The 22,745-nt window shown below is 38.4% G+C and overlaps 1 protein-coding gene across 1 annotated transcript in view; it reads left to right on the plus strand.

The window, feature by feature from the left end:
* Window positions 1-21,763, plus strand: part of UNC80 (unc-80 homolog, NALCN channel complex subunit) — a 239,685-nt gene extending 217,922 nt beyond the window's left edge. Inside the window, exons 58-66 of the mRNA XM_069573767.1 lie at window positions 1,643-1,827; window positions 2,419-2,584; window positions 4,284-4,463; window positions 7,821-7,959; window positions 10,446-10,502; window positions 17,253-17,334; window positions 18,306-18,417; window positions 19,481-19,680; window positions 20,945-21,763. Of these exons, the coding sequence (XP_069429868.1) occupies window positions 1,643-1,827; window positions 2,419-2,584; window positions 4,284-4,463; window positions 7,821-7,959; window positions 10,446-10,502; window positions 17,253-17,334; window positions 18,306-18,417; window positions 19,481-19,680; window positions 20,945-21,211 (1,388 nt within the window). The 3' untranslated portion in view covers window positions 21,212-21,763. The remainder of the gene's footprint in view (window positions 1-1,642; window positions 1,828-2,418; window positions 2,585-4,283; window positions 4,464-7,820; window positions 7,960-10,445; window positions 10,503-17,252; window positions 17,335-18,305; window positions 18,418-19,480; window positions 19,681-20,944) is intronic.
* Window positions 21,764-22,745: the final 982 nt, after the last annotated feature.

The following is a 22,745-nucleotide window of genomic DNA, read 5'->3' on the forward strand; positions in this document are numbered from 1 at the left end:
TGTTTGTTTTTTCCATTTTCTGCCTTTTTAATGAAGGCAGATTCTTTGGTTACTTGGCCAGGCTACTGGACTTCTCTTTTAAATTTAGTTTTACCTTTATTTTGAGCACTTAGCAGGCACTGTTTTCTATACTTTACATTATCATCACTCTGGAATCCTCACAACAGCTCAAAGAAATAAATGTTCGCACTTTAGTAAGAGGCTAAGGCCCGGGAAGATCCCTTGGAGAAGGAAATGGCAACCCACTCCAGTATTCTTGCCTGGAGAATCCCATGGACAGAAGAGCCTGGCAGGCCACTGTCCATGGTGTCGCAAGAGTTGGATGTGACTTAGCAACTAAATGACGATGATGAAGGCACAGAAAGGTTAAGTAACTTACCTAAAGTCACACTGTTTGGTGGCAGGGCCAAATTTCAAATCGAATCCATCCATCACCAGAATCCCTGAGCCCTTTGCCATTCTGCTTGTTTTGGGCTGATGCCGGTGAAGGTAGAAAGCAGGAAGGCAGAAATCCAAAGAAGGCCAACAGGCACACAACAGTAGGAGTGTTACCAGGATCAGGGTTAGAGGAATGCTACTTTTTGTTCATGTGCTTGCAACATCAAGGGAGAGGAATAGAGGTGAGTAGATGAGGAAGGAAGAATCTTACCACATCTTTCTCTGTGTTTTATGCCCTAGTTTTCCTCCTACAAATGCCCAAAATAGAAGGTAATGGTGATAGAAGGGCTTTAAGGAGTTGGATTTCTATGTGTCTTCTAGATGCTGAGATGGGCCTTAATACGTGATGGTCAATGCCCAGGTTACCTTGACTGCCCCACGGGAGACCCTCAGAGGAGAGCTGGGGTGGCAGAGGAAGCCCCATAATCTTTGATGTCATTACAGTATTCTGGTTTATCTTGACACACTGAGAAATCTGCTTCCTAAAACTATATTTTAAAATGTAGTGTGTAACAAAGCTGCCAGCATCTGGGAGAAAAGAGATATTGTAAAAGAAATCCCATAGGGTTTAGTAATAGACAAGATTACTCGGAGAGGAGAGGGAGGAAGGATAGAGTTTTCTCTTCTGGAAGAATCTACTCAAACACATTTATTGTTGACTCTGGGGAGCAGTTTAGAGTGGGGTCAGGCAGGGGAAGGACTCTTTTTTGTAACTTTATGCATTTCTGCATGGATTGATTTTACTTCTAATGACAAGGATATATTATTTCTAAGCTGAAAGGGGAAAAAAGGAAACTATTTTATCTTCAGATGTGAGTGATATGCTGGTATTACCATAAAACCGCTATGACAAAACTTTTAGAAAGCAAAATATTAGCTATGTATCATGTTTATAACACATTTCCCTTTCAGTTCTATAAATTTCTTCAGTATACATTTTCCAAAATAGTAGTTAAATGCACTTAATGAAGATATATGTGTTCTCTTAATCAGAATCAAAACATGTTTACTATACAAATATCTATCTTTATGTCAGAACACTCACTCAGGAGTACATTGAAGATTTTGGAAACATGGAGAAAGTTTAGAAATTTGAAAATTGTCTGATGCATAAGAGGGCTAAGGATGCAGGCAGCTGGATGTGGGCAGGGTTCCTCTGAGGCACAAGTGTGCAGACTCAGCGTTCTCTTTTCCTGGTGTGAAGCGCTGAAGGTGATCCTCGTCTGCTTTGAGAGGCAGCTCGGAAGCCAGTGGTACTGGCTGAGCCTCCAGGTGAAGGAGATGGCCCTGCGGAAGGTCGGAGGCCTGGCCCTGTGGGACTTCCTGGACTTCATCGTGCGGACCCGTATCCCCATCTTTGTGCTCCTGCGCCCTTTCATCCAGTGCAAGGTGCGCTATGTGCTTCTCCTCTGGGAGGTAACAAGCCCCATGGACATGCTGTTCTCCAGATTTAGGGCAAACGACAGCAGCAGTCTTGGGGGAGATGCTAGTCAGGAGGACTTGTTAAGATCATGCTTGATGAGAAATCAGCCCAGACAAGTATCCCTCTGGGGATACCTTTACAGTAAGAGTTTAGTTAACATCTTAAAACGTTGCCCTGTCCCCTCTTACCCCCTCCCCAGGAAAAATAAAGATTGATCCAATAGAACGATCTGAAGAATGATCACTTGTCTTTGGTGGAACAATTGAGACCCAATTTTAAATAAATATATAAAAAAAATGAGATAGTTAAAGCATGCTTTTCCTCTGAGACCCTCAGTGTTCATCTACTCTTTTTATTCTTTTCATGCCTGATTTCTGATATCTGGAGGCCATGATTCAAAGCAGTGGATTGATTAAGCACTTCCCAAGCACTGTTCTAAGAACCTCATATGCATTACTTTATTTAATCCTCACCACCAAATATGAAATCAATACAATTATTAGCCCATTTTACAGATGGGAAAACTGAGGACCAGAAAATCTATGCCTTCCTTTCAGCTTCTGGCCCAACCAGCAGAGAACCATGAAGAGCTTTCTGCCCGACAACACATCGCTGACCAGCTAGAGCGGCGTTTCATTCCACGCCCTCTGTGTAAGAGCTCCCTCATTGCTGAGTTCAACAGTGAACTGAAAATTCTAAAAGAGGCAGTTCACAGTGGATCGGGTGAGTACACATGGGATGGTTTGACTTTGGCTAGTAGAACAAGGAAAGCTCCTTTTTATAGGTCACTGCTCTTTCTAGAACCAAGTGTGAGTTAGCCGTTTTGGTACAACTAGCATTGTTGACCCTGTCATCCTTGTCAACAATGCAAGTCAAGGGGGTATCATAAGAATTTAATTTTATTCCCTTTCTAATATATTTTTCAGTCTTTATTTTGGTAGTTCAGCTTTTTCTTGAAGACTTATCTGGGGGGAAAAAACTTACTTTAATTCATACTTTATTTTCCTTTTTGAAAAGGAAAGGGGACTCACATTCATTGAGCCTCTGTTATATGGTAGATTATTTCATAGAGGTTATCTCGTTTAATCCACACAAATACCAGCAAAATTGTAACTGAAAATCTGCTTATAAAAAGAAACGAAGATTCAATAGAAGATAAATAACTGACACAAAAAGACAGTGACACCTTTGAGAGGACTCAAAACTGGGTCTGCATGACTGATAAAAGAGTCTTTAACTGTTCATGACTTGGAGAGAGGGTTGAATCAAAACTGATGGGCTTGGAGTTACTTTCTTTACCTTATTCAAAAGATTTTCTTTGGGAATGCATTGTTTACTTTTGTAATTATATTAACTTCAAGTTACTAAGGAAGGAAAATAAATCATTTTCTGCCATTAGAGGGCAGTCATCACCTATAAGTAGAATATTCTTATACATGTGGCTTTTTGTCTTTCTAAAACCTATTGTTGGTGATGTATTAAGGACCAAGTATTTGCCAGGTACAATCTTGGTGAAATCTGCACAAGGCCATTCAAATGTTCTGCTTTATAATGAAATAATATGACAAAAAATCAAGGGGGGTGTTTTATTGTAATCTCCAGAAAAGGGGAATAAGAATACAGTATTAGTTATGTATTCTGATTTTGATTGCGCAGTTCCTTTAGGACAATATGTCTATTACTTCTGTATGCTTGTGTCAGGTATAAGGTACATTTCTCAGTGAAATTGGTCAAATTGATATCTATAATTCAGCTCAAAATGAATCTGCATTCAGCCAGCCTTGGAAAATGAAACTGGAAAACGATGAGAGAGGCTGCAATATCAAAGCATTTTTTATTGTTAGAGATATTATGCTCCTGCAAGAAAACTATTCAATTACATCAGTGGCCGACTCTTTTTTTTTTCAATAATGTTTTCAAATCTGTTTGCTATGTATGTGAAAGTCGCTCAGTCGTGTCTGACTCTTTGTGACCCTATGGACTTTAGCCTGCCAGGCTTCTCCGTCCATGGGATTTTCCAGGCAAGAATGCTGGAGTGGGTTGCCATTTTCTTCTCCGGGGATCTTCCCAACCCAGGGATCGAACCCCAGGTCTCCCACATTGCAAGCAGACTCTTTACCATCTGTGCCACCAGGGAAGCCCTTTGTCCTAAAGATCATCTATCTGGGACACACTATTTAAATGACCTTTCTTTTAAAAAATACAAGCTGTGAGGGAAGAGTTTGAAGCTAGCATTTGTTTTCTTCCAAGCACCTGGGAGTTCCCTGGTGGTCCAATGGTTAAGACTCCTGGCTTCCAATGGGCACAGGTTCAATCCCTGGTCAGGGCACTAAAATCCCACATGCTACATACTACGCACCCCCTCCACCCACCCAAAAAAGATCCTCACTATGGATTTTCTTTGGTCTCTCAACCTTGCTAGCTTACCAAGGAAAGACGTCCATCAGCACCGTGGGCACCTCCACCTCTGCTTACCGCCTGAGCCTGGCCACCATGTCCCGCTCCAACACGGGTACTGGCACTGTCTGGGAGCAGGACAGCGAGCCATCCCAGCAGGCTTCCCAGGACACCTTGAGTCGAACTGATGAGGAGGATGAGGAAAGTAGGTCACCTGCAGCATCTGGGGTGGGGAGGTGGTGGGGCTCATGTGTGATACAGCTTGGCCATGCAAATGAGGACTTGGGTGGATTTCTGCCCTTCTGATCGTTTGCAGTTCTGATCCCCTGGTCATTTTTACAAAAAGGAGTTAAAACGGTATTGCGACTGATCCCACGATTTCTTATGCCTGCTTTTCTATAAATTCCTTGATATCCTTGGTCATTTGGTAGGATTTTAGGCAAAAAGTAAATCTTTAATGACTCCTAAATTTTCTTTGAGTTTATGCGTTCAATCTTTCCACTAACCCATTTAAATTGTGGTTAAGGACCTAAGGGGAGCATTTATTCTCCTTTTCCTTGGCCAATCTTGTTTAGAAGATCAGTCAGCACTTGGGTGACACAGGACGCCTCCGGTGGTCCAGGGGTTAAGACTTTACACTTCCAGTGGAGGGGCACGGGTTCCATCCCTGGTCAGGGAACTAAGAGCCCACGTGCCATGTGGCAGAGCCAGAACGCTTCTTTAAAAAACAGCACTCACGTGACCTGACTGCAAAGGAAAGTGGGCAAGACATATGCTCACAACTCAGAAAAAAATCTTTGGCAATATTGCCTAGAATGTAAACCCAGCGGACTGTCTTGAGGACATAAAACCCAATTTAAGTGTCCCCAGTCACTGAGGCAGCCCAATTGTGTTTTAAAGATACTCTGAAAAAAAAAAAAAGATACTCTGATATAACCTATAAAGTGTGCAGTCTATGCCTTAAGAAAATAAAATCTAGACTTTTACTCAGAGCCCCTCTGTACCAAACAACAACAAAAAGCCCCACTCTGAAGTAAATTAGAGTCAAGGTTAGAATTTTAATTAACTAAGATGAATGAAAGTTCTTTAATACTCTACTACGGTTGGAAGTGTAGGAGAGGGAAAGAAGTAACTACTTTGTTAAAGCACGTGTCAGTAATATTTCCAGATTTAGCTTCAGTGTTAAATAGATAACAAAGTGATAATCATATTGTCCTGTACCTAACTTCCAGACATATTTGTTTCTAAATCATTTCTCATGGAAATAATTCTAAAATTGTAATTAGGGAAATCTTGAAAGATCTTGACCAAAACAACAAAATGAGAGAGATAAGCATTAGCAGTTCACATATTCACTATAAGTCCTAGCAATAGTCCAGAACTTAAAGTAATATCTATTTTTCTTTAATGGTTGAAATAGTCTCTCCTAGAAATTTTTTTAAATGATAGTAAATGATAACAAATTCTCTTTAATAGAGCTAAATGTATTTTGCAGGCGACCTTATGAATTAGAGGATGACCAAGCCAGTAGGAAGGAAGTAGGGAAGAAAAGTTTAGTACAGAAGACATAAACAGAGATAGCACTGATCAAAGGCCAACATTAATACACTAATACACTGACATGTATGCAAGTTTTTGTTAATCTTTCTGCTCTTAAAATCATAACTGTCCCAGTGACAATATGATGTGGGTGTATATTAATTTATGAAATACAGTATGAAAGCTAGAGTGTTAACACCTTTGAATTAAACAAATTTTCCATTCAGCAATCAAACCTGTATTAAGACCTAGCAGGAACAAGATGAGGAACAAGAAGTATGAGAAGGATATATTCTCTGCTATCTAAAATCTTCGAGTTTTCTAGAGGAGATAACAGACATTTTTTGAGAAAGAATGCCTAACAAAAGAGTGAATGACACAATGTTGTAAATCAACTATACTGCAATAAAATAAATAAAAATTAAAAAAAAGAATGGAAGGCAATGCATATAATCACCAAAAAAATATTGAAGGAGTAAATGTTAAGTGATATATGAGTTTGAATAAAAGGGGGGAAAAATTACTGGAATCCCAGAAAGGTCTTAGTAGAAATAGCTCAATCTATCCTACCACATTTTTTCATGTTTTTTAAGGCATATTTGAATATACTCTACTCTCTGAACACACCTAAAAAGGAAATACCATTCTATAACAAGAATCAACTTCAAGTCAGTTGTTCTGTAGCAAATTAAATATTTTCAGGACTTATATACTCATCTCTGGGTTTGAAATAAACTTCTCTAGAAATGTGACCACTTAGGATATTTTAAATAAGTGATGTCAGATTGCTGTTGCTAAGTTGCTGCTAAGTCGCTTCAGTCGTGTCCGACTCTGTGCAACCTCATAGACAGGCAGCCCACCAGGCTCCCCCGTCCCTGGGATTCTCCAGGCAAGAACACTGGAGTGGGTTGCCATTTCCTTCTCCAATGCATGAAAGTGAAAAGTGAAAAGGAAGTCGCTCAGTCGTGTCCGACTCCCAGCGACCCCATGGACTGCAGCCTACCAGACTCCTCCGCCCTTGGGATTTTCCAGGCAAGAGTACTGGAGTGGGTTGCCATTGCCTTCAGTAGTGTCAGATTACGTGGTAGTAAAAGTTCACCAAAATTCTAGGTTAGTCAAGATATGTTTCTTGTTCAATGACAAACAATATGAGCTCACTTAGAATGAGGTTGTCTCATCACAAATACTATACTAAAGTTAATTTTCATATGGATTTGAATACATGAATTTCAGTTTCTATGGTGAAAATAAATGTCTGCTTCTAATTTTAAAATTAGATTAAAACAGGCATTTATTTCTGAACTTTATTGATTTTAAAATATTTTTCAGAAAAAAAATACCTGAAATAGTCTTTCCCTCAGCGGTCTAAAAATCATGAAATGTCTTGAGTGTGGTGTTTGAAAGTCAAACGTGCTTGATTTGTTCAACAACACAGTCCCTTACTGAACTATTTCTGGAATGTTTAAAATGTTTAGTCCAGCTTTTCTGAAATCTTTAATTTGCCAATGCCCCTTGATTTTTACGAATAATCTGCTTGTAGAAATGGACAAGAAGTTTATGTTTATTTCATGAAAGCTGTTTGAAGGTGGGAGATGTGTAGATGTGAAGAACTATCCTTCACCCTTTGTGCAGATTAAAAACTCAGCTCCAGAAGGTTTTTTTTTTTTTCAAGATAAGGATACATTCATGATGTTTTATTGATGCTATTTCCCTCAACCAAATGAAGTAACTAGTCACTTTAACTCGAAGTTCTCATAACGTTCATATTCTCTCAAATGACAGTGTTCAGTGACGCTAAAGTCTCAGCTATTAAAGTCTCTGGTTATATAAAAGCAGTGAAAATGTTTCTTAAGCTCCCAAAGGTCTCAGTTTTAAATCTGTACAAGGGGACGAATGATAATTTAACTTTAGATATTGTCCTAAGGTTGTGTTCAGGTCAAGGATGGAACCCAAGGACAAAGCTGGTCTGGGTTTTCTGGTCAGCATGATAACTTCCTAACGCTGTCTTCTCGGGCCCTTTCAGATGACTCTGTCAGCATGCCCAGTGTGGTAAGTGAACAAGAAGCTTACCTCCTGAGCACCATTGGAAGGAGGCGGTTCTCCAGCCATGTCTCCAGCATGTCTGCACCTCAGGCTGAGGTGGGCATGTTACCCAGCCAAAGGTAAACAGCCCCGGACATGCCGTACTCCACATCTGGGGGCAAAGGATAGATGCTGAGAACTCACTCCTGTCACTCTAAAAAGGGCCTAAAGAGAAGCAAACAATCCATTTTTTTTAAGTAGACCATTCAAACAAGTTTTCAACAAGGTTTGCACAAACAATTTGTAGCATTTTTCTAAGTCAGGCAAGTTGAGGGGCTCTCAATTTCTGATCCAAGCATTGTTTCTCCTTAACATTGTTCTATAAATAGATATATGCTCTTCCTTCATCGTCTTCTTTCAGATGACATTCTTGTATTTCATATATATTATCAGCTAAGCTAATAATGGGTACCTGCTAAGTGTATAGGACTGGCTTGATATATTTGGTAGTTTAGACTTCTGATATGTCATCAGTATTTAGTTGGAGATAGTGATGCTTAACAAAGTGAAAAAAGACCTATGCCAGTACGTGTGACCTCGGGCAGGTCATTGAACAAGAGCCCACAGTTTTCTCCTCTGTGAAATGAGAGGTTAGCTAAAATCTGTCTTTAAGGTAACTTCTCTACCTATAGAATTTTATGATTCCATAATTAGACTCTTTAAAACATTTTCTTTGGTGCTCTCTAACCTCTAAGAATATAGATTTGAAACTTTATACATATAGTTTACCATTTATATGGTAATACAGAAAAGGATCTTACATAAGAAATAAAACATTATCTATTCAAAGTTAGGACTTTTACTTCAGGAACTGAATTCTTTCAAAGCATCAGTCTTATGTTTTCATCTAGTTTATTGTTTATTCTTATTACCTATGGAGTTATTGTGGTATAGCTTATACATGGAGAATAAGAACAATCAGGAGACATTCTTGTGCTCAGATAAATTTAGTTTACATGGAGCAATAATTACTCTGTACCTAAATCCTTTAGCCTATCATTCCTGAACTGTACAGATGAAATAAAATTTGTGAAATAAAGCCAAGTTTTGCAGAATATTTTAAAAATGGGGGAGATGATAAAATATTAATAATTAAATTATATACTTGTAAAGAAAGCATTATTTATATACTATGGAGTTATAAAAATTGTAATATAAAAGTATTATCTTTGAAAGATACTTCTTTACCTACTGATAATATATCTTTGATAGGAAAGTCTTATAAATAAAATATACAAAAAGAGAGCCAAATTACAAAATATCCAAAAAAAAGATGTAAAGTCATACAAGCAGTTAATACTGGTACATAAAGATTTATTTTTAATTCCTAGAAATATGCAAACTTTATTGAGAAAAAACCAAAACTTTAGTCTATGTAAAATTTTTGATTTAAATTTTAAGTAGAGATTCTTTTTGGTTATTTACATAACATAACCAGGCCATCAAATCCCTTTGTACATATCCATTAAGGAGTTATCTCATTTCTGGGGAGAAAATTTGTTCTATTATGGATAGACCAGAAACCCAGAAAAATAATATAGCTAAACCCTTTGGGCTTGAGTCCTGCTTGGGAGGGCTAGCAAAGGTAATGATGTCTCTCTCTGTTAGGGAAAGCCTCTTTCTGGGGATGGATGCTATTTTTACAGTATAGGTGAACAACAATTCTCTAGAGGCAGGCACTCCACTTTGCTAAAGAGTTTAATTCCATCCATTTTAACAACTGTTTATTGAGTGCCACATGGACACTTAGCTCAGAGCTAGGCACTGAAGGAAAGAGAGAGAAAGTATGTATGACGTAGTTTCTGTTCACAAATCCCCAAATCACCCAAATAAATCAGCAGCACCCAAATAAATCAATAAACTATTTAATTATTCTTTCACGAACCTGACAGGTTTCTTCTTGGGGCATTTACAATTCAGTCACTAGAGGATGGAGTGAGGAGGTTAATGCAAGTTCCTTGTGAATACACCAGGGTTGTCTTCCTTCTGTTCCTTCACTTCCCTTTTCACTGCAAAATTAGCAGGTGCAATCAGGTTCTTTCTTTGCTTTTCTTAATGGCATCAGCTCCAAGAGTTGGGTTGTGACAGTTCATGGTAAGTGGTTTCTGTGTGATCAGGTCACAAATCACAAGAAAGAAGCAGGATCCTGGTCAATGAAACATTATATGAACAAGACAGGTGAAAAGTCATAGCCACCCAGCCAAATGGTTATCAAAGGAATGATAGTTTCATCTTCTACAGACTCATTCCGCAATGTGTTCCAGAGCTCCTATGTCCATTCAGAGCTTATCACAAGTCCCAACTCCTGACCAGTAAATAGATCATTCCTCTGAGAGTCATATCCACCCAAAGGCCTCCCTTCCCCATTGCCTTGAGTCCTACGTCTTGACCAACCCAGCACAAGGTGAAATGGTTGACTGTCTCCTTTTCCTTCCTCGTTCTGTTAAATTTATTTATTTATTTTTGGTTCTTAGAAGCAGAAAAGTGCATGCCTTTTTTTTTCTTTTTCTTTTATTCCTTTGCATTTTCTTTCCCTAAATGCTTCATCTCCCTACCCCTCCTGCAGTGAACCTAATGTCCTCGATGACTCCCAGGGCCTGGCCGCTGAGGGCAGCCTCTCTAGGTACAGTGTCAATGCTACCTGTGTATTGGTGTCTGTGCTGGGAAACAAGCTGTTCCCTGTCTCCTCCGTCTCTCTGTCTCTCTGTCTCCTCTCGCCCCGTCTTGATATCGATTTCCATTCCTTGCCCTTTGTTGCTCATAAACACACGAGCCTGGAAGTCAAAGGTGTAGCCTCTTTCATTTTTCAGCCTTAGAGCTCCATCACAAATGGCCTAAAAAGTTTACTTTAAAAAAAAAAAATCCCTGGAGTTCTTCTAGGGGTTTATCCCATGGACCATCTCAAGAGTTTGATATATAAAATGTTAAATTTATCCCAGCTAAACATTCCCTCCCATGCTGATAGTCTTTAAGAATTTTTTTTTCTTTGTCAAAAGCCTTTTAATACAACTCCCCATCATTAGGAAGCCCCAATCTAGACAAGTTTTCCAGCCAATACCATGGGTGATAAGAAAACAGTGATGCTATAATAAGAATACCAATGTCAATATGATTTATATAATTCCCTCTCTTTGGTGCATGCAATGTGACAGGCTGTTATGATAGCTTATTCAAACCATGTTTATATAAAGAATGTCTGTCCCAGTGCTAAGATGACTCCCAAATTTGCCATGAAATATCAGATACAAACGTTTCTTGGTAAGAGACTTCTCATGATTCAAACAATATAATGGTTTGGCTATTGGTTTAAAGCTTCAGAAAGGGGGCCTGCACCTTTAACACTCAGATAAACCATGTCAAACATTCCTAATCTTGTGCTGTTGATTCACACCTCTCAACTAATCCTCATTAGGGGTAATGCTTCTTGTTCATGCTAAGAGTACCGTTGTTTCATCTCAAGAGAAAATATTCTCTTTCAGGTTCGCATTATATAGTGAGTGCTCCCTTGTTTATTGCTGTATCACAAAGATGAGGAAATGTTGAGAGGCCGTTCCTGTGAAAGGCTGTCCTTTTTTTATTTTTTGCATCTTGTTCAGATTTCACATTTTCTTTCGCAACTGAAAATGGGAAATTTACCGCATCATCAGGTGTATCTTTTTGTTGTTGTTGTTTTTTTTACTGGCCTCATAATTCATGACATTCATTTGTGTTTGCAAGCCCCTGCCTGGATAGATCAGTCTCTTATTGGTGGTAAATGTGGAAGTGCTGCAGAGTGCAGGCTTAATTCCATTATTGAGAACTTCAAGGACAGGGAAGAACAGAGTAGTCCTTCAGGTGGTTTCCCTCATTGTTCACAGTATTGGAAGAGCTCTGAACCCAGCCTAGCACCATGACCACTGGTTTCAAAGCATTTATTTGTTTAATGCTTAATATTACATATAAGACAGGAGAATCTAGCTAGGAAGATGATTTAAATGTCCTACTGACAGTAGAAAGTATTAAATCAGACTTTGTCCCAGATCTTTTCTAACTAGGCCAAATTCTATTCTTACTGAATAAAATACTAGTCTGGGGTTGGTGAGAGAAGACAAGAGTTTGAGTTAATTTTTATAAATTCTCCCAAGGACTTGGCCCTCTTTGTCAGGCTTAGGGTTCCAACGGACTAATCTGGAGTTGTCTAAACCAATCCAATCTGCCTTTGGTCCAGTGTAGATTGGAATAAACCCCAAGTTCTTGCCATTTGAGGGTGGTTCAGAGCCAACGCTATAGGTTTTATCCAGAGATGAATTAGTCAATCATGTGAGTTCTTTGATGACTGTTTTGGATCAACTTTTGTTGATCTGTTGTTCCTGTAATTGGTGTGTTTGAGTTCTGGATGCCAGTCACCCTGATTGATTAGTGATCAATAAGAAACCAGAAAATGAAGCACTCACTTTGGATTCTAAGAAGTTCCACGAGTGCAGAGGCATCCCGACAGCCGTAGCAAGCCCACCTTTGCCATATACTGCAGTCATCTCTCTCAAACGCCACCATGTCACCAAGTTCTCTTTGGAGGAGAGGAACTTTTGGCATTACTAAGAGGTGGATTTATAAAATAGGATATATACTTTTAATATTTGCTTTCCAGGCTTTCTTATTTTTGGCATGAAACTTCTTTATAGTGCAGATTCTTAAGGTTCTAAAGAAGCAGTAAGATATTAACTATGTAAATTACATTTAGCACACACCTGAGCCCTCAACTAAGGAAAACCTGACTCTAAAGCTTAAAGAATATCAGGAAACATGCCTAACAGAAAGTAATAGACCCTGCTGCTCACCCCAACCCCACATTTTGATAAACTTTCTGGGGATTTACTTTTGAAAGAACACTTGTTTTAGGCAAGTTGGTCCAAAGCCTAAATGAGGAAGTCTCCAGGATAACAGTATAACCTGATAAATAGGTAGAAACCAATAAAAATTTTGTAGACCTTTAGAAAATTTTTTCCAGGATTTTTTTTAATGTGTGCTAACTGCATAGGTTCATAGGAAGAAGTATGAGTCTGTAAGAATCACTATGCTATGCTGCTGCTGCTAAATCGCTTCAGTCGTGTCCGACTCTGTGCGACCCCATAGACGGCAGCCCGCCAGGCAAGAACACTGGAGTGGGTTGCCATTTCCTCCTCCAGTGCATGAAAGTGAAAAGTGAAAGTGAAGTCACTCAGTCGTATCCGACTGTTAGTGACCCCATGGACTGCAGCCTACCAGGCTCCTCCGTCCATGGGATTTGCCAGGCAAGAGTACTGGAATGGGTTGCCAGTTTGGAACTAATAAATTGAAATAGTATGTATATCATGGAAGAATTCTCTTCTTTAAGACTTTTGCTCTTAGAAATACAGAAACTTCATTGAAGATCTTCCCTCCCTGTGCCCACCCCCAAATACACACACCATGGGCCATATTTCTCTCTCCAGAATATAAACATGCAAAATGTTATTCAAGCACTTAAGCCTGGAAGTTTATACTTGAGAATTAAATTTTGTTTGGACATGTTAGAACATTTTGAAAGGCAGGAATTGACAATCAACTCTAGCTTAAAAAAAAAAAGAGAGAAGAGATTACAATGCTATTTGATTCCATAAGGGTAATTTTAATCACAGTGGAAAATAAGAATGTGACTCAAGTTTGAACAAGATAGATAGTCTGCATGAAACAAAATAAAAATAATCTATCTATCTCATAATCATCCACATTTCCAAACTATGAAAATTTGGTAAGTACACCCAAATAGAAAAGATTAAAACAATCTTGTTATGGAGTTGAGAATTAATAACTTAAAAAATATCTGTTTATCTGTTGTGATACACAGAGAAGTGTACTTTCCCTGTGTTAAATCAGTTCTTACAGGAGAGCTAAGATCCAGATCCTTCCCTTTTTGTCTGAATTCCAGTCTCTAATCTCTAAATGCTGTGGCATTTAAAATACATTTTCTTAGATGTTATGGAGGCTAAGTAAACTTTAAATGCTAATCTTTTACTGGGAAAGGGAAGAGTAGGATTTTGTCTACTGTTTATGTCCCTGTTTCCTGTAAATTCTTTATGGCTCCTTCAGTACTGGCTTCATGCATTCCTTAGCACAAGGCACTCATCCGGTGAAAATGGCTATGCTGTGTGCCTTCTCCTCCCCCTCCAGATTTCTCTAACCATACTAAAATTAAAACTAAAAGTATAGATAAAAGCAATGAAAATACAAATTCATTTCCTATATACTAGTTTCACCCAGTACTTTTGCTTAAAACTTTTATTTTGAAGCCTATTTCTGTGTTGAAATACACTTTTTTTGTACTTTGAGATGAGTGACAGAAATTTTTATTGCGTTACTGAATGGCCTTTTGTTCCCTATCCTTTAAGAAATACCATTAGATATGTATTTCATTAGGATATGCATACATATTTATTGTATATGGTGCTTCCCCGGTGGCTTGGGTGTAAAGAATCCACCCACAATGCAAAAGAGTTGGACACGACTTAGCAACTAAACAACATATTTATATACTCCAAGTCTTCATGCTGAAATGAGAGAAAAGAAATCATTTGTGCCAGGATTGTCTTCTAACATTGTCTAAAGTTTTCTTGCTTATTAATTACTTTCTCGCATTTTGAGTAAGGTCTTTGGTGTTTGTAGACAGCTGACTCATGCCAGTTCTGCCAAGACCCATATTTACTTTTCTCAAATCCAGATTGTTTGCCAGAGTAATATTGCTTAGTGACTCAGAAACACCAAGGATGATTTAGCTCCATTTGGAAAGTTTTGTTTGCTTTTATACTTACGGTTTTAGCTTTTTATTTGGCAAAACAGTGGAAATCAGCCATTTCTCATTCTGAAGATTAAAATTTTTAGGATATCGGTTTTCTCTAGAGAGGTGCTTAGGGTAGACACCATAGTCTTCTGGTTGGTGTTATATTGCACACCTGATAGTCACATATCACAAATCCTGCACATGACAGAAATATTACATGACATGGGGAGAACTAAATTGAAACCACATTTTATATGCAACTCCAATTTGATATAGACCCAAAATTACTTCTGTGTGCATTACTTCTATTATTAATTTCCGTTTGTTTATCACTAATGTATCCTCTGCACACAGTTAAGCCAGACTTTGATGTTCCAAATATAAACATGCTAGCATCATATTTTTAAGGAGAATATATTAGCTGAGCTGTATTTCCAAGGGAATGTTCTATAATTTAATCATTGATATGTGCATTTATTGAAACACTAACTGTATCATTTATATAAAGCAACCAAATACTAAATCTATAAACCTGATCCATTTCTTAGATTAAACCTCTCTATCCATAGAGAAAATTTTGATGCTTTTGATTCTTCCTTGGAATAATCATCGTGAAATTACCATTATCTTTTGGCATTTAACACTCCCTGGGTGACATGTATTTCTTTTCTTGCACCATTTTTTTCTCACAATCTCAGATTACTGAATAGAAGTGTAACAAGTGGACTGCCTCTATCTCATTTTCTCTGCCCAATTATTTTTAAGACTTTTTATTACCTACTTCCTTCTGGTGTTCTAGAAGCAATAAACTCATTACAGATCGAAAACAATGAAGCATACTATGTTACATCACTTTTCATGTTCAAACCATTTTACATTGACTAACTTCTTTTCTCTACCTTAATGGGAGGTAAATGGTAAGTATTAACCTCCCTTTACGGCCAAGGGAACTGAGGTAACATTTAGATGTCAATGAAGAATCCATTCCAGTGAAAGCTTTGCTTGGTATTTGGGAAAAACTTGTTTCTACTTTCGTGCATATGGTAATTGAATACTCACTCTTTCTAGTTTAAGACACATATTAAAATGTATAATTAATAAGGAGATGTCATTTCAAACATGCCAGCAACTTAGTCTGTATTGCTTATCAGAATTTATTGCATTGTTCCTTTGAGGTAATTTTCCATCTACATAGAAAGGTCATTTATGGTACAAGGTTATATATGTATAAAAACAATGTACATTGATCTTTTTGAACTTGATATTCAGGAGAATAAGAAAGTCTAAAAAAACACCTGTTTTTAAGACTCTTTATGGAATTTCATGTATCCCAAATGGCCTAATTATTTCAGAAAAACTATGATGAACTCCATTTGGGAATCATTGATTTTTTCTTCCAGTGGAAATATGAGTAAGACTTTTAAAAAATGACACATGACTGTGTCAACCATGTAATGATTAACTATAGGGGAAATGTCTGATTGTCCATCTTGCCACCGACTTCTCTCCCTACAACTGCAGGGAGATTTTGTTTAGGGAGCTCATTTTTTTCAAATGGCAATGAATGCATACAGTCGTTTCCTTTTCATGGACAGTTGCTGACGCTGCGTTCCTCTGTGGAATATTTTACTGTAAAAACTATTTGTAGATGACTCTCCTTTCGCAAAGGCAAAGCCAAAATTAATTAATCACATTGGCATCATCCACAGGATTACAATGTTCTCTGGGGCACAGTATATTTCTTTTTTTCACCTCCACTCCCATTATAAATCCCTATTATACATGCATGCAGAATGAAAAAGGATCATGGGTCCATGACAGTGTTTTCAGCTTCACCCAATACTAAAATAGGGACCACTGCTGGTAGCCATTTTTGCACATAAAAGACACACATACACAGTAAATTTGGGAGGAGCAGGTTGTTACTTTTACAAATTGTGTGCTATATTTGGGTGTAGCTATTCAATATTAATTAAGCTACTAAGTTGTAATGATAGCTTAATTACTTTGCCAGCCTTATAAATCTAAAATCATTTTTAAAGACATTTTCATTGTCTACCTATGTGACTGTTTACTCAGTCACAGAGACTTCAGGCTGCAAACATGTGTTGAATGTGACCCTTCACCCAAATGGATTCTGTGTCTGATGTGTTTGATATTTGTCCATCTTATTTTCATGTAAATTGAAATATTTTAAAAGGTGTTCCCATCCATGTGATAGAGTTGTTCGTGTTTGTTCGTCACCACCTTTCTCCTTACCCTTGAAAAAAAAAATTGAGATTAGCATATGATGTGTTAAACCTTTTGGTGGCTTCCAAACCAGGGGTGTGATCGAATCAATGTTTTGCTGAATGACAGACTGGCATCAGTGATTGAAAACAGAATCTCAATTTTGGCAGCTTGGGGCTACAAGGCCTCATGTCCTCCTTCCTAAACCTGCGAAAATTCCCATCCCAGGGGTTCTTTCCTAACCCTCCTTCAAAGATAATGGTATCTTTGAAGTGACTGTTTCCTGTAAGTGATTTTGACTAACACCCACCAGAAGATTGTCTCATTTGCCTGCTCCGGGCATGCTAACACTGGTGATGCTCTTGACAGGGTGGCAAGTGTGCAGAGTGAACCTGGCCAACAGAACCTTCTCATTCAGCAGCCACTGGGGAGAAAGAGGGGCCTGAGGCAGGTAAGCAACCCTGAAAGGGCAGGGGAGACAGTCTATGAAAGGGCAGTTCTATTCAATTTTTAATGTATATCAAGACTCTATTTTATGTGTATTAAGACTCTATTTTACCTGAAATATTTATTCCCCACCTGAAATAAGCAGTACAGAGCAACTTTAAAACATGGTAAGTGCTTGGGCAAAGTGGAGAGTTAGGGGCTTCTGTTTTTAGCTCCGAATCTTATTAGCAAACCTGGTTACTTGGTGAAATAAGGGGGCTTATATTTTTATTTGCTCCCTATCCAGAAACCATTGCCAGTCAAACTGCTGACCATGGAAGATTTGTTATAAAGCTCACTGAAGGTCTCTTTCTGTAGAGAGGCAGAGACAGTCATCCTTTCTTCCTCATTTCAAGATTAATGATTCTATTTAAAACTGAAATTCAAGGAGAGATTATCCTTAAAAATTTCCTTTGGTAGGGCGGGTTTCCTTTATGTTACCATCTAAATAAAACTCTAGATGAGGCTTTGTGCTGTGGCTTTGATGGGAACATCCCAGCACTGATTTGGAGGCTGGACATTTTCTCAGAATCTGGGGTGTTTTTCATCAGTCTTTCCTTCAAGGATAGAATATATTCAGCTGCAGGTTTTAGATGAGCAAAGGCTGACTGGTAAGCAATCATTGCTAGTTTTGTATCCTGAAATTCTTACTATGACTATTTTAATTTATATTAATGTTCTTAAGCTATCTAAAGGGGTAACAATCGTTAAGACAGAATATAGGATTGGTTAAAGGGGATGCCAGAATTATATAAGTACTTGTGTTTAAATATGCAGGAAGAAGTTTATTTTATTGGCTAAGAATGTAAGGAACAATCATAAGACTCCACAGGGACCCTCAAAGAAGAGAACAAACCATAGACTCCTCTGAATTCAGTCTTTCCTCCCAGCAGTTAGATCCTTCCTGCTAGTTTTCTTTCTGCCTATTCCCTTTAGCTAAGGCGTCCTCTACTGTCACGTCAGAAGACTCAGACTGAACCCAGAAACCGCCACGGGGCTCGGCTGTCAACCACCCGCAGGAGCATTCAACCTAAGACAAAGCCATCTGGTGAGGCCTCCTGTGTCCCTCTGGGTAGACAGTGACACAAGGCCCACTGCCCTGCCACACGGTGGGGAAGGCCTTCAGAGACTGAGAGTCATGCAGATAAACACACCTTTGGAAGCCACTAGGGAAAGGGAAGAAGTTTCCCAGGGAATCTAGAGTGCCTTTTTTTCCTCTCACCTTCCTCAATCCCATCTCTCTCCTCATGCACCTAGGTAAATGAATAATTCCCTTGTCTTTGGGAATTGTCTTTACAAAAGTCTTTATACTCTTTGGTATGAAAAAACTAAGAAATATTTAATAATTAAGATTACTATTGAGGGCTTCCCTGTGGTTCCATGGTTAAGAATCTGCCTGCCAAATGCAGGGGACACAGGTTTAATCTCTGGTCTGGGAAGTCCAAGTTGAACCACAAATGCTATGAAATTTGATGATAGAAGGTTGTGTTTTATTTACCCAAGCCAGGAACTGGGTTTGTTATATGTCTTACCAAAGACAAGGGCATGATGAGTAATAGGAACTTTTAATTCCTGTTGGCAGTTGTTATAAGCGATGACCCAGTTCACTTAATGCTGTGTACTGATCTTGTTTTTATGGAAAAACAATTTATGCAGAAAGGTTGTTTTATGTAAAAAATGATTTTTTCTACCCATGTGCTACTGTTTGTAAGAAGTGAAGTGAAGTGTGAGTTGCTTAGTCATGCCTAACTCTTTGGGACCCCAGCCCACCTGGTGGGCTGCAGCCCACCAGGCTCCTCCATCCATGAGATTTTCCAGGCAAGAATATGGGAGTGGGTAGTCATTTCTTTCTCCAGGGGATCTTCCCGACCCAGGGATCGAACCTGGGTCTCCTGCACTGCAGGCAGATTCTTTATCAGCTGAGCTATGAGGAAAGCCCCTAAGAAGGTGAAATCAAAACATGTACCTAATGGCCTAATGTGCTCTCATTTATTGATAAACCAGCAATGTCTTTACTAAGAAAGGCAGGAGACACTGGTTAAAGCTAATATTAAGCACTGCCAACCTACCATCCTCCTATTCCGATTTACTGCTCTACTTCCAACCTACAGCCGACCAAAAACGATCTGTGACCTTCATCGAGGCTCAGCCAGAGCCAGCAGGTGCCCCAACAGACACACTTCCTGCCACAGGCCAGCCACAGGGCTGCAGCCCAGCCCCATCCAGGAAACCAGAAGGAATGGACAAACCAGTGCTCACGTCTTCCCCCGCCATTGTTGTTGCTGATCTTCACAGCCTGTCTCCCAAGCAGGTGAGGGCCCTGGAGAAACAAGCAAGTCTTGCTCTTTGCATACATCTGTCTAAGAATGGGGATATGTAAATGTCATCCATATCATTTGAGTCTGAGTCAGTAATGTTCTGTCAGACACTGGTCCTATCATTATGAAAAAAAAATCAATTGTAAAGTATATGGCCAAGAATATATCTATTTGAGAAGGAATAAGAGAAGTCTTTATACTCTTTGTTATGAAAAAACTAAGAAATATTTCATAATTAAATGACCACTGAGGGTTTCCCTAGAGGTCCATTGGTTAAGAATCTGCCTGCCAATGCAGGGGACACAGGTTCAATCCTTGGTCCGGGAAGATACCACGTGCCACGGAGCATCTAAGCCTGTGTGCCACAACTACTGAGCCCACGCTCTAGAGCCCATGCCGCACAGAGGAGAAGCCACCACAGTGAGAAGCCAGCATACCTCAATGAAAGAGTAGGCCCCACTTGCCACAATTAACGAAAATCCATGTGCAGTAACACCTAGCGCAGTCAAAAATAAAGAAGTAAATATATAAATAAAATTTTAAAAAATAGAATTACCATTGAAAACCAGTATACTATACATGGCTGACAGTTCAATTAAAAAGAATAAAGTTACCAATTTAGATGAAACCTTTAAATACATGCTTAGTCACTCAGTCATGTCTGACTCTTTGCGACCCCTCTGGACTGGCTGCCAGGTTCCTCTGTCCATGGGATTTCTCAGGCAAGAATTCTGGAATGGGTATCCATTGCCTTCTCCAGGGGATCTTCCCAACCCAGGGATCAAACTCATGTCTCTGGCATCTCCTACAATGAAGGTGGATTCTTTACCATCTGAGCCACCAGGGAAGCCCTTTAAATATAGAATCTTCTGAGAGGAACTTTTGTTTTGATCTTTTTTGTTGCTGTTTAGATATTTTTCTTGTTGTTTTGAGCCCACGTTCTTCTCATGTGGTATTTAAAGAAAGCTAAGGGGCAATATTATATATTTTATTAGTCTTTAATGGTTAAAATCATTGTAATACCTTTATCTCACAGTCTACAAGGTGAACAGGGCCAAAAATGAGGCTCATGCAACAGGTTAGAAAACTGAGGCTTAGAAAGTTGAAAGGGCCTATATGAAATCTCACGTGTTCCAAAGGTTAAAACTACGTCCAGCTTTGTGAGTCCTTTCCAGTCACAGCTGGACAACAGTATTTTTTGATCCTCTTTCCTGGTATCCATCCTACCTTTCAATGTTGTGATCCTTTTGGTCATAGGGTGAGAACCTCCCAGCTGAAGAAGGAGAAAGGAAGGAGGACACAGAAGTACAAGGTGCTACGGCACACAGCCCCCTCTCTACGCAACTCTCAGACCCTGATGACTTCACAGGCCTTGAGACATCCATCCTCCTACAGCACGGAGACACAGTTCTTCATATCAGTGAGGAAAATGGCATGGAGAACCCCCTGCTGGCGAGTCAGTTCCCTTTTACTCCCACAGAGCGGGGGGAGACGGATGTAGACCTAGATGAGTCTCATGTTTAGTTCTGTACCTTTTAAGTGTTGTAGGTGTAGACAAGATGTGGAAGGGATCAGTTTGCTGAAAGTTGAAAACATTCACTTGGAATATATGAAAACACAGCACTTTACACCCAGTGGGTAGCACAAATCCCAGTAGATTTTTCTGCCAATGTGCATATTGTTTCATGAACATCTTTAAAAAAATCAATGGCTAAGATGGTTTGGTTGTGTAAAGATCATGAAATCCAGGGAAGAATAAAAGGACAGAGCCATTTCACTGCACATTGTTTATGATTCAAGAAGCCTTGAGCAATTAAAAGTGTATAATATTACAGAGCTGCTTACCTAGGAATATTAAGAAGTAATGTATTCTAAAAAACTAATGCAATTTTTTGAGGTTACATAATACATCTCATGCAAATGTTTATTTTTCTAATTTCAAAAACATTAAATCAGGTGGCTATACAAGTAGCAATTTACATAAAAAATAATCAAAAGGAAAATATTAGTTTGGGGAAACTAAATATTAATAGCAAATAAGCCTGCAGGCATTTTTTTTGATCAAAAATATAACCATTTAGAAGAAGAAAAAATACTATTTTTAGAACTTTGAACTTTTCAATTTATTTTTTAACTGTCATTTTCATTAAATATTGTAAATCAAAATGCTAATGCCATAAGATCATTCCATTTCATAATCAACACAGAGAATATTCTAGAAATTATCAGACATAAATCTAAATTAAGAAGATATAAATAGCCTATAATATGATAAAAATTAAATATAAATATAATAGCTAGAAAGAGATGGTATTCCTACTTCTAGCCCTGATGACATCAATACCAACATTGGAAAATATCGGGAAATGTAATTATTTTCCCTTATAGTGTCCTGTGCCTGCCCTTAAGGGCATATTTTCAGATATTAAGATTAGTGTTATTAGAATTGGTTCAATAAAATAACTTTTCTCAATGTTAACAAATCTATATGCTCCTTTAGATGTTAAGCTTATGAAGAAAAAATATAACATGTGCAATTTCTTTATAGACACAGTCAGCTTGTGTATTTTACTTTAACTTGACATTCAGTTACTTCAAGAAAAGTATAAAACTTAGGAGGCTCATGAGGCCATATCTAGTGTGTTATTAATCCTATAGTAGGGCTTGGCATCTTACAATTCAAGATTAAATTTCAAAACTTTAACAATTTATATTAGAAAATTGTTATATAACTTCTAGCATATAAAAACTCATATACATACCTAAATTGGTATGGTGGTGGGGTTTGTGTACATGTTTTCTAGCACTCAAGCTACAGTTTAGACTACAATTACATTGCAATGAATTTAGAACCCATTCTGTACACTTAAACTTTGACTACGTTGGTTATGAAATGTATATGTATATATAAAGGAGACCTGTTAAACTCACCCAAATCACAAAGCAAAATTATTTTTCTGTTAGCATTGCTTATTAAAGAGGCATTGTTTGTTATTGTGATTTATATTTTCCAGTATAATTTGGGGTTTTGGTCTCATTCACTAATAGAATGAAAGAT

Source organism: Ovis canadensis, chromosome 2, assembly GCF_042477335.2.
Source record: "Ovis canadensis isolate MfBH-ARS-UI-01 breed Bighorn chromosome 2, ARS-UI_OviCan_v2, whole genome shotgun sequence".
Lineage (NCBI taxonomy): Eukaryota > Metazoa > Chordata > Mammalia > Artiodactyla > Bovidae > Ovis > Ovis canadensis.